A 13,121-nucleotide genomic window follows, 5' to 3' on the forward strand; every position below is an offset into this window, starting at 1 on the left:
TTTATTTCACAAAATGAATACAGTTGTAGTCATCAGGACATCAGTCTTTTTTGTTTTGTTGCACACATTTCTGTGAGCTGTATATTGTAACGCTACAGTCACAATTTATATAGTGATCAATACATGCTCATCTTGTTTGATTTATAATATTTGCATTTTTGGAAGGAGATACATAGGTAGACAGGCAGGTGAATTGTCCTCCTGGGAATCAGTGATCAAATGTTCAAAATTCACATTTCTGGTGCACTTGGTGTAAATAAAAATCTATTATTGATCCCGTCACATCTTCAGTAGTTTTGCCAAAACAAACCAAAAAACCTCAGACCCAGCCATCAAATCAGTGGGCAGAGTGCTTCATATTGATTTTCTGCCTTCAGCCTAGTTCATTCATGTGTGTGTGGTTTTGCTGTTACATTAGATTGCTTATTTGTTACACTGCATACCTTCTGTTTCACATAATAAAAACTCACTTGAAGCAGAAATGTGTACAAACTCGACTCCATCATTATGGCTACAATTACATCCAAAGGCCCCACCCATCTCTTGCAATTCTTTCCCGGATCAGGCGGTGCATGAATCGAACGCACTCACTTGCCTTTGTAACCCCGCCCCTCCGGTTAACTCCCCCAGTGACGACAGCAGAGTCCTCCCAATGCGGGGGCTTTGTGGATGGGCACTGGCTGCACCGTGGAGAAAAACGTGCAGCAACTCTGCTGTGAGCGTTGTCAGTGTCAGTGACAAACAAACCGAGACCCACAGGGCTGTTTGTACAGACGCTGCAGTAGCGGATAAATAGAGGGATTCATAAAGGGAATGTGGCATGCATTAATTTGTGTGTGCAGATATTTGGATGTTTCTGAGGAATAAAAAGTGGACTGCTGCTGCTGATGGTGGTGGAGCTGCGGGCACACTGAGGCTGGGCTCTGACTTGTGACTGGCTGCATTGTTGCATGTTTCCTGGGATGGAATAATTCTCCTCTTCATTCATCAAAGGAATAATTGATAAACTCTTCTTTTCGCTCCTCATGGTTCTTGAAGGGTAAGCTGAGGTGTCAGTGCATTGTTTATTCTCTGAAACCATCACAGCGTGGATGCTTGCACGCCTTTGTTTTTCAATCCATTGGTTCCATTTTCTGTATATTTGTCAGCTAGAAAGCTACCGCACAGCATTTTTTTAATTCATTTACCAATAAATAAATAAATAAACAATAAAAGCAAAACCTGGAACTGTTCCCAGTGCAGGATGATGTTTTTTTGTGTATGACTGTTTGGCATCTAAACACCCGGGGTGTGTGCATCTTATGTTAGCAGAGAGATGGACGGGATCGGGAACACCATGCAGAAGAAGGCTGCAGAGCTGGAGCGGCTGGCCGAGGTGCTCGTCACCGGAGAACAGCTGAGGTATGTCGGCCTGAAATCCCTGCTGACCCTGTGTCTGCTGCGGGTCACACATTGAGGGAAGGTTGTGTCCCATATAAAATAAAACTGCACCTTGTGTTTAGTTGCTCAATCTTGCGTGTTTTTGGATGAACAAGGACATGACAGGACATGACACATAAAATGAGAGAAGTGGGTGTTGTAAGCATGACGGCAGGTTAATGATCATGCATGTACAACATCTCTCTCTCTCTCTCTCTCTCTCACTGAAAACTGGCAGCACTGCCAGCACAGCTCTGCTGCAGCAGCATGCACAGCCAATCCAAGGCATTTCACACATGCACAACCTTCCCCGTGCACATTGCTGCAGGATCCTGTTTTGTGTTACTGCTTTTAGGACTTGAACACATGAGTAATCTTTGTTGCTCCAGTAATACAGTGCCCTTTGAGCAGCGAAGGGAATTATAAACTTACTAACCCTTTACTTACTGTCGTACCCTGCCAAGTCATCACATCAGGCAATTTTATTGCTAACCCTGGCAATGTTGTTGACATGCTCTACCGTAAAGAAAGGCCCCATAACCTCTGGTTCACACTCCCAGCAATGAATAGAGGCTCAGTAGGTAGAGCATGGCATCAATGCCTGGAATTTCAGCCCCCCACTGAACTAAGAGGAAAATATCCCACTGAATTGTGTTTTTCAGCTGGGTGGGTTTGTGAAGAAGTTCCTCTGTAAACCATCGCCCTGTCAGAAGAACCATAAAAAGTGACAAGCATCACCTCGGGAGATTAATAGTTTGTGTCTTTGTGTTACTCTTCTATGTGCTCTTGCTAAGCACCGGTGTGTGTTTTCCTGTTTGCCATTGTATACCGTGTCTGTGCGTGTGTCAGTGTCCCTGGCACAGCTGTATACCGAGGCTGCCAGCTGGCAGTGTAGCAGGGGTCAGTGAACCAAGGGTTGGTCGGAGTAGCTGTCCCAGAATCCTCTGACATACAAGATCCCCAGAGGATGAATCATTTTGACTTTGGTGTTCCTTTGGCTTTTAACATTTATGTCTGTTGGATAGATTGTCAAAGAAATGTGGTGCAGAAACTCCTACTCAAGATGAACTTTCATCTAGTGGCATCAGTTAAACCAAAGACATCCCCATCAGCATCAGGTCTACTTTGTGTGTAGTGCTAATGAGCAAAACTAAGTAAACATGGTAAAAATACATGCCCACTATCAGCATTTTCACTGTGATCATGTCAGTCTAACAAACCTCTCTCTGCTTGATACGGCTGTAGAGTCTTGCCTTGTCACATTGTGCAGCACAAACACATACCGGACAGTTTAATGATTGATGTTCCTCCTCAGTGTTTTACCATGACCTCCTGCTTTACCTTTGTCCTTAAGTCTGAATTGATATTTCAGAGGAGGTGAGAGGAGTCACAGTCAGTGTCATTTTGTGAACAATAGTATTCCTGATATGAAAACACTGCAGGTATAAAAGCAAGGAGTGTACCTGATCCACACCTTTGTTTGATCATCACAAGTCAAGCTCATGGAAAAGTGATATAATTCCTGGTTCTGATAACAGTATGCGGTCTGTTTTTTAAATATCTTATCACACATTTGTGTAGACTACTAATATTCTCAAGCAGATGTGCTTCAGGGTTGAAAAATAGACAGAAAGATGGATACCATGGCCTGCAGACACATGCAGCTGCTGTAGTAAGTCCTGTGACCAGTTCATACTCGTGAATAGGCCGTTTGTTGCACTATGGCAGAGTCAGCCCGGGACTCTGCATCATCAGTCCTACTGGGAGCCAGAGACTCGTTCAGAACCAATCCGACTTTTCGATGTTTTGTCCTAGCACAATTTAAAAAAAAAGAATATACTTTTGTGCTTTTCAGTCATTATTTGATTGAGAGTTACAGAAAAGCAACAACTGAGCTAACCGACACCCCCTTCCAACTCCATTTAAGATGATTTCTAGGCTGAAACCTTCTGAAGCTGAACAGAGGATGAGGAGGAGGACGAGGAGAAAGATGTTAGGACTGGTTGGAAGTAAAATCTGTAACTTGATTGCCCATCTCGAGTCTTGGCAGAACAGTGTGTGTAGGTACTTAGTGAAGCAGTTTTGGACCAGCGCTGTCATTCCTAACTCGGGGTGATGCTAGCCAGCTGCACACAGAACCAGCATGGAGTGGAACCAGCTAGCTGCAGGAAGCTTGGCTAATGCTGGGGTAGACTGTTTCACAATACTCAGGTTCAGGAAGAGGTCACTTTAGAAGCACGAGAGGCCTGTCATGTCATCATGCGATATAGTCACACCATGAATCCCTGAGAGCAGTGTTTGAATAGTATTTACCTCAAGCCCAAGGGTATAAACATAAATTTGACCTATTATCAATGTTGTCTTTGTTATCTAGATAATTCATGCTTTCTACTACTAGAAGATTATCTTTATAAGATAATGATATGCAGCTCACATACATAACTAAAACGGGGAATGCCCGCACTGCCACTTCATTAGAAAGTGAAACATTATTCAGTCTTTTATTCTGGTTTTCTGCTCTGTGGCTTGTTTCCAGGCTGCGGCTCCACGAGGCCAAGGTGATCAAGGATCGGCGGCATCACCTGCGAACCTACCCAAACTGCTTCGTTGCTAAGGAGCTCATTGATTGGCTAATTGAACACAAGGAGGCCTCAGAGCGAGACACGGCCATCAAGATCATGCAGAAACTTTTAGACCAGAGCATCATTCACCACGGTAAGGCTGGGCTACAACAGCAAGCGTCTTTCTTTCTTTCTCTCTCTCTTGACATTTTCTGGGAACGATCAGTGGCCTTTAAAAGATGGTTCTTCGTGTCTCCGAGCCAATTTGGCTCACTACCTGTGTCACGTTTGACTAGACACTGACAACAGAGGCGGAACAAGTCGCCTCCCTCTTTCTCTTTAGTTAAAGTTTAGACAGAGCAAACTCAATGTTGACTCATCCCAGCTGCAGATAAATGATTTAATGATGTTTAGATGTCAGTGACTGCTTTATACAAACAGAATAAAAATTCCCATAATGCCATTATGTGAAACTTTTGCTCATGCTGTTTTATACCATCATTAATCGCACCCAGATAAATGAAAAACCTCTGTTGCAGATGTTGGAGGAAATTAAAGTAAATTTAATTATGGTTCATGTTATGGACATGAAACAGCTTGTATGTATTTTGGGTTTTCTAATATAAGTCTTCCTGTTCTTGCTCTTGTTCACTGCTAATAAATCTTTGCCTTCCATGCTTGTGATTCCTGCAGGTGATGAGCCTTTAACACTAACAATAAAATCTTTATACATGTGTGTGTTTTCAGTGTGTGACGAACACCGGGAGTTCAAAGACCTGAAGTTGTTTTACCGCTTCCGGAAAGATGATGGCACGTTCCCTTTGGACAGTGAAGCCAAAGTCTTCATGAGGGGCCAGAGGATCTACGAGAAGTATGAACACACACTAACACACCAGATAACACAATCACAACCACTCAGTCATGCGCAACTATGAGTTGGATTGAAGGAAATGGCTGTTCATACAGCTGCATAACGGAAACAGGACAGACATTTCATTTCAGCATTTTTAATTGATTTTTTCTTTCAGCGTGGAGCTTTAAAGGAATAGTCCATTGTAGTTTGAGAAGATTGGCATCCATCTTCACAGTTAGTACAATATGTAGGTATCGTTACGCCAGCAGCTGGTTAACTTAGCTAAGCATGAAGACTTGAAGCAGAGGGAAACCGTTACCTGCTCTTTACCTATAAAGCTAACTTATAAACACATTATTTCTTGTTGGTTTAATCCAAATGAAAACTGTAAAAGCTACAATTCTCATCTCCTCGAAATGATGAACACTGAACTATCTGACACTGTTTAAACTTTTACAAGTTCATGGCTACTTGGCAGGCATGTATTTCCTGCCTTCCTCTCTGTGAGAGTCACTGATGTTCTCCACTCAGCATGTTGATTGAGTGCATTTGAGTGACGTTTTAGAAAATTTGTTTTGCTGGTGAATTTGATTCCATTGGATTAGAAAGCATTGTATTGAGTTTAACTGGTTTTAAACCGTGATAAAAGCCTGTAGGCATTGGAGATATTGGAAGCATTTTAACAAGAGATGACTCATAGCATTTGTCCAGGGACAGGCTGGGTTTAGAGGGGGCACAGCTAATGGGACTGTTTTTGTTTGTCATCAGGTCTGTACCCATGATGCTGTTTTCAGGTAGTGATGAGACTAATTATTTCTATAATAACCCTAAATTGTTCCTCTGTGGCTGTCCATTCCCCTCTTTGGTTGTCTGTTAGAGGCATCTCTAGAGTTATACGCACACACTCTGTCTTTGCGTGTGCAACCAACTTGAGTCTTTTTGTAGAAAACAGCTCTCCTTCCCTTTGTTCATACATCCTGCCACCTCTTTGTCACATGAGTAAACTGTATTTCTCTGCCACAGTGACACTCTTCTAAGCAGAGACCTATTTTCATGCCTGTTACTGACACAACACACACACACACACTCGTGCACATCAGTTGCATAAGAGGAAGAAATAGTCCAAGGGGAGACATCTGTCGTCTCAGCTCTCAAAAGATATGTGTTTATGTAATCACCATGGTGCAGCCCAGGACACACACACACACACACACACACACACACACACACACACACCACACACACACAGAAAAACATCCCTCAAGCTTGGGTGGATGCTTACTTGCGAACCAGAGTTGCTTCAAGATGACACTTCCAGCACAAGTAACACTCCTGCAGAGATAAAAAAAACAACCATCTCTCTGTCCTGAGTACAAAGTGTAGATATCTCCATCCAGTAAGGATGATTGTTCCAACTGCTCGTTTTGTATACCACAATTGTTTTTGATAAGAGGATTGCAGATTCAGTTAAATATGGTAAATGGACTGTACTTATATAACGCCTTTCTAGTCTTCCGACCACTCAAAGCGCTCTACACTACATATCTCATTCACCCCATTCACACACATTCATACACTGATGGCATTGGCTACCATGCAAGGTGCCAACTGCTCATCAGTTTGCGGATCTAACCATTCATACACATTCACACACCGATGGTGTGTTGTTCATTCATTATATTTAAAATGAATGAAATGTTTCTCTGGGTTTCAGGATACACCAGGGGTAATAACCCATCAAACTTTGGCAAAAAGGATAAAATAGACATGCCAGTACGGTGCCAGTTAGCTTAGTTAGTAGAGTGTGCGCCCCATGTACAAAGGCTTAGTCCTTGCTGCAGTGGCCCAGGGTTCAAATCCAACCTGTGGCCCTTTGCTGCATGTCATCCATACATAAATCCATGTATTTTATCCTTGAAATAAACTGGTGATGACTTTTATGGCTCTGTTATGTAAGTTGCTGCTCTTTTTAGCCAGGCTGGTGGCAGTGTAGGTCCGTCTAGCACTTTGGCCCAGACTGAAATATCTCAACAATTATAAGATGGATTACCATGAAATTTGGTGTAGACATTAATAACATTCCTATTATCCTCAGCTGCAACTGAATTTAGTGCTCATTAGCAGATCTTGGCAGTCAAACATGCTAAACTGACATAATACACATGGTAAACATTCCTGCTTTAACATTAGCATGTTAGCATTGTGCTTTTACTATTTAGCTTTGTACCAGTGTCTGGGTGATGGACATGTGCCTCCACAATCTTTCATTTTGTTCATATTTATTGATTGATTGATGTTTTTTAATTGAATGAAAAGCCACTGTTGGTTGACCAAAGTGGATTTGAAAGTCTGGAGTTACTTTTTGACATGCAATCTCTAAAATAAGGGTTTAAAATATAGCAACTGAACTTCTATAAAGGTCATAGAAGAGTGGATATAATGGATGCAATAGATGTACACTGTAGCAGCTGGTGAAGCAGGACAGTGTGGCCATGGTCAGGTTGATATGATGTTTCTCTTAGTAAGCACTTATGTACAATGCAGTTATCACTTTGTTGCATCTTTGTCCTTGCTGGATCATCAACACTTGACTGTGCCCTGTGGCATAAATATTTATACATACAAAAGCACATACAGTATATGCTGTCTATGGCTATACAGTGTGTTACATAAGGCACCCATTTCCCTGCAGCCTGCATTTTCACATCTAGATTTTCCATTGGAAAAATAAACAGCCTTCCTCACACATTGATCTCCGATGCTATCAATTGTCACTCCAATAAACAAACCACAGGAAGGCATTTCAAACAGTTACTATTATGACAGCATTTCCTAGGCGACAGTGTTAGTCAGGGAAAACAATGTTTTACAAGCCTTTTAAAGCATTGTTCACCATGTGGACTGTTTACGCACGTGTGCGTACTGTATATTGTGCTTGAATTGCTTAATTAAGCCACACTCGTGTTGAACTATTAAATAGAAAAAAAGACCTTTTGAATAAATGAATGAAATGAAATCTAATCTTTATTTATTTGGGATGAATGGCCTGTTCCACGCTAACAAAGTCACACCTACAGTAAAATTTGTATACTCCAATTCAATCTTAGTTTACTTAAATCACTTCAGACAGAGAGAACTTTCATCACTATCTTTATACTTGTTGGAAGACAAATACAATCTCTGCAGGTACTTTTCTCTTGTACTGTGCACACATATCTTTATTTATGTTCATGCTTTAGTGTGTGTGAGAGAAGAGATGTGTCCCTTTGTCTTTTCTAGTCTAGAAAACGCGTCAGTTTAAAACAACAAAGGCTCTCATTGTCCAGGCACCACTGCCTTAAAGGACCGTGGTGGTTGTGAATGTTTTAGCCCATTTACTGCAAATTGCATACACTTAACATTATTGGCAACCATTTTTCTGCATTCCTGACTTTCATCACACACATTTATTTAGCCTTTGCTGTCAGATAAGGAAGATACATGCTGCCAAATCAGGAGAGGGCAACACAACCTTTCATTTCTCAACATACCACTGGTTTATCAAGTGTTACACAGATAAACAAACAAAAGAAAAACTGCTGTTCATCACTGCAAGGCTAAGGATAAGTTGCAACTTAGAATGGCTGACTAATTACATTAGCTGCTCTCCATGCTTGAGAGTAGATCCTAACATTTCCACACGACTAACTGGTGACTGGAGGAATGTCTTTGGTTATTACAATAGGAAATCCAGTCATACAGGATTATTACTAAAGGGGGGTTTATAATATAAATGCACATTAACATTTCATGTTATCTTAAGGCTAATGCTAATCTGTACTGAAAGTCCTGATAAGTACTGTAAGTAATGTTATCATTCATGTGTCCTTCCATGAGGTCAGTGTAACTTAGATCAAACTGAAATAAAACAGATTTGGCATGAGGAAAGGTCATGAAAAGTTGTAAGCTGCCAGTCTGTACCGAATAGTATTTCTGTTTGTCTAACAGAAATACAAAAAGTTTCATTTGGCTGTGAAGAGGCCATGATGCAGCAGAGATGTAACACATTTATGGTCTATTTTCTAAATAATGGTTCTCATGTTCTTAACATTTGGTACAGAGACATTCAGTAACCAATAAAAAGTGACAATATAAGCACAACCTTTGTTATGTAAAGTTGTAATGCTCAATAATGCTTAGCTGTGGGCCTCTCTCTCACTTACATTTTATTCTTAGTTCTTACACCTTCGTTATTATTCAATTATTTTGCCTTCTCTGTGACACAGCAACCTGCTTTCTGCACAGACCTCTCACAGGTCCCTTAAATATGCTCAAAGTCGAAAAGGGAGACATTGGAGAGAAGCCAGGATTGTTGATTGTTGAATCAAATAAGAAGCCCTTTTATTTGTGTTTTGTTGTGTAGTCCTCAGTACCCAACCTTTATGCATGACCAAATCTGAGAGCAGGGAAAAACTTGGTGGTCCTACAATTATGTCTCTGTGGACAACACTCCAGCTCACTGAACAACTACACTGAGTACATATCTAGGTCAAAGCAGTTTGCCTTGTCTCAATTTAATCATAATATCATTTACATACTGTATATACAGTCTCATGTCATTTATAATATACTGTAGTAAAACACTCCTGCTATTATTCCAAGCACTGTGCTTTATTTGTACTTTTAGTACAGTGCTTTGAGTCAATCCCTATGAGCTAACATAACGTGTTGACTTAACGTGTTTACATGGATTAAATGGTATTGTGTGCACAGTCAAGTCTTGTAGAACATTATGTTCCAGTTTTCTTCCATCATTTGTATAATGATGTTGGCTTCTAATGTGGGTCATAGCACTGAAGTCCGACTGAAGCTCCAAATCAATTAAATCTTGACACCTGTACAAGTCATGTTTTCTGCAGTGTTGACCGAAAAGACTAAAGGACAGTCCCGGGTGTGCACCACCCTGGGTGTGCACCACTATTTTCTATAAAATGGCATTTAAACTACAGCTCTATTTTTTGCCCAGGAATACAGTTTCACTCTGCGACCAAGTTTAATGACAAAATAATTGAGTGTGTCTGAAAGAGCACACTATATACTAGCCTTTTCTTGGCACGCTACTCTTCCCGCAGTTTTTGTCGCACATACACAAAAAAGGTATCAAAACATGCAGCTCGGCCAGGAATCGGCTGGTTTGCCTATAAATTGCCAAAAACCACGGCAAAAAAATGAATGGGTGTGTACTGGAAGAATGTTTGAGAACTAGAGTGCGTGAAAACTGCGATTGAGGCCGCAAATGTCACTCTACAGACATGATTACCACTCAAAACATAGAAGCTGTCAGCTTTTTAATTTTGGGGTCAGTTACAAAGATGCGCCACCAACACGCATCTACTGCCCAATCTACTCCTATGTTAATTTGAGAAGAGAAATTTCCAAAAGGAGCANGCTGTCAGCTTTTTAATTTTGGGGTCAGACACAAAGATGCGCCACCAACACGCATCTACTGCCCAATCTACTCCTATGTTAATTTGGGAAGAGAAATTTCCAAAAGGAGCAGGGAGCACCTGTTCTTTCTCTACCTCCCGAGGCCATAGTTTATACAATTTTCGCCTGAAAATCGGCAAGGAAATTGTCCATGAGATGAGGATGCTGATGGTCATTTGGGCTTTTGGTTTGCGGCACACTATTCTTGGCATTTTTGGCCACCTTCGAGGGGCTTCATTTAGAGATTTTCTGTGTGGGAGAGACAGAGAGTGCGTGCAGGCACCTGTGCCTAATTACTCTGGCCTGCAGCTGACCCTGGTTTCTTGGCAACCTCAACCCTGCCTTTGACTAACTTTATTGAAGTCTCTGTATGATATCAATGACTATCAAGACTACATTTTTAATGTCGGCCATTTTATCCTTCTCTCTCGCAGACACAAACACAAGACACATAGATAGAGAGACAGACAGACACACGCACACCACACGCAGACAGACAGACAGGACAAACACACATGCACACACACACACACACACACACACACACAGACAAGACAAAAGTCTTTCAAAATAAGAGTCCCTTCAAAATACGAGCCCACAAAAAAGATGACACAGCTTTTTGTATAATACTGAATTTGCTGAGTAGTGTCAATAATAATGTATGGGAGTGACGGGGCCAGAGTCAGTTTTTCTAGTTGTTGTCTTGAAATGCAGGCCTGCAGCCCTGGATCATCAGTTATAGCTGAATGACCCTGAGGGGATGTACTAGCAGAAAGAGGAGACTTTCTACAGGTTGCATTTAGTTTAATTTCCCATATTTGTATGCGCATGTAGCTTCATTAAAGCAGAAGCTGTTTTCCCTGGATATGAACAGTAGACCAACCTTGCCTGCTCCATGCACAGCCATAATCAGTTAGGCTAGTTATGTTTTTTCTTAAATGAACTGTTGACAGGGCTAGTTTGCTTATACACTTTCTTTCAGAGTTAGATGACAAGATCAATACCTCTCTCAGGTCTCTATGACAAATATGTAGCTAGCCAGTTAGCATTAAAGCTGATCATGGGGAAAGAGTTAGCACCTCCAAAGGTCTAAAGAGAGGCTGATGGGTTAATTTTTGTCAGCTTCAGGCAGAGCTAGGCTAGTCTAACTGCCAACTGGCTGGTTCATGTTTAGTGTACAGACACAGGAGTGGTATCAATACAGTACATAAGTCAATAAGCATATTTCCAATGTCTTTAACCATTTCATCCATCAACCTTTTCATGGCAAAGTCATATTTAATCTCTTGATTGACAGACTAATCTCGGATGAATTTGTGAAAAGAATCACGTCTAAACTTACACAGATTAAAAAATGATCTGTTCACTCTGTACAGATGGCACCGGTTCTAGATGCAGTTTGGAGCAGTCTAAGTAGGGCAGTGGTTGGTTGTTAAAGTTTCCTAGCCTGGAGCTTAAATGCTTTCCCTATAGGATGCGTCTGCTGGTGCAAATATTGAGTGTTTTGTGACAGCTTTCCATTATTTCAGTTCATGAAATGCTCTAAGCGTTCTTACAAATCTGCGACTTGCTGTTATATTCATAAATGATATATGTCAGTCTGTGTAAAGCTGTAGAGTTGATAGTTTAGTGAGTGATCACAGCCATTAAAACACAATGTGGGAATATAATTCGTGCCAGCAAAACATGGCAAACAACAACGTGGAAAGTGTCTCTTTGATAGTACAGTTCGTTGCTAGCACATGTTTTGACATGTACAGGTGAGCCACAGAGCTCACTGTTTCTTAATGCTGTTTGAATGTTCAGATGAATGTGTTTGGGTGTGAAGTGACGGGTGTGAATTTCATTTTTAAAGAGTGCTTCACTGTGAGAGAGTCAGCAATTCTGCTCTGTGCATGTGTGTACTTGTCTGTTTTTGTTTGTTTGAGTGTTATCTGGTGTCATCCAGAAAAGGATCACAGCACTTCATGTAATCCTTTAATAGGTTATTGAGAAATACGTACATCTATAACTAAAAGAGTAAAACACACGCTCAATTGACAAGTTTCGAAATCTTATCCACTGCTGTGAAACAGATTTTTACTTGAGTTGAGTCCATAAAGTCGAGCCTTAACTAATTGTCGGTGAAGCAGATCTCAAAGGTTTTTCTTGATGTAATGACCTTGTCATTGTGATAATCTGAGCTATACGTTTGGTGTATGAGGCGCTGGTAATAACATTTAGTTTTAAGGTTTATTCTCATTGCCTTGATTTACGTGGCTAAAGTGCTGATCCGGAGATGGTTATAGTATAGAGCAGTGTTTGTACATTTTGACAGATTACAGAGTGGAGAAATGGGCAGAGCTGATTGGTTTGGAAGATTTTCCATGCTGGAAATTCCCACTGAGAATGCTCACTTTTCACAGTAACTCAAGTTTGACTGAACACGTCTTAGATAATTAAACAGTTACATAGAGAACTTCTGATCAGAGAGGTCTGTGTAGTATGTACTGCGATTTTTAAGCAGAGTGAGCCACAAATCGCGTTGTGTCGCTCTCCACGTCTCTACAAAAGAGGTCAAAAAAGAGACGAAAGACACAATCAAAGTTAAAGATGAATTTGACTTAATTTTATTGCGATGATGTCATTACTGTAAATTCCTTTAGCCATGATAATCATGTAATGAATAATTATCGTGCTTGATATCAGCTCTAGTTCCAGCACATTTACATTGTTGTCTTTATGCAGTCAAGAATATTGCACCATAGATCCTAAATTGATCAAAATCCAAAACCAAATGTATTCCAGTTACTGAATTTGTGGCTGAATGTTCTCACAGTTCC

The 13,121-nt window shown here is 40.8% G+C and overlaps 1 protein-coding gene across 2 annotated transcripts in view; it reads left to right on the forward strand.

Moving 5' to 3' along the window:
• The first annotated feature begins 661 nt into the window (after positions 1 to 661).
• deptor (DEP domain containing MTOR-interacting protein) overlaps positions 662 to 13,121 on the forward strand; it is a 30,510-nt gene continuing 18,050 nt past the window's right edge. Inside the window, exons 1-4 of one of the 2 annotated variants that reach the window (XM_019256886.2) lie at positions 662 to 1,039; positions 1,309 to 1,401; positions 3,956 to 4,134; positions 4,728 to 4,851. In XM_019256886.2, coding sequence (XP_019112431.1) covers positions 1,026 to 1,039; positions 1,309 to 1,401; positions 3,956 to 4,134; positions 4,728 to 4,851 — 410 coding nt within the window. In that variant the 5' untranslated portion in view covers positions 662 to 1,025. The remainder of the gene's footprint in view (positions 1,040 to 1,308; positions 1,402 to 3,955; positions 4,135 to 4,727; positions 4,852 to 13,121) is intronic. The other variant, XM_019256887.2, reaches the window with a different exon arrangement.

Source organism: Larimichthys crocea, chromosome XIII (genome assembly GCF_000972845.2).
Source record: "Larimichthys crocea isolate SSNF chromosome XIII, L_crocea_2.0, whole genome shotgun sequence".
NCBI classification, from domain to species: Eukaryota; Metazoa; Chordata; class Actinopteri; family Sciaenidae; genus Larimichthys; species Larimichthys crocea.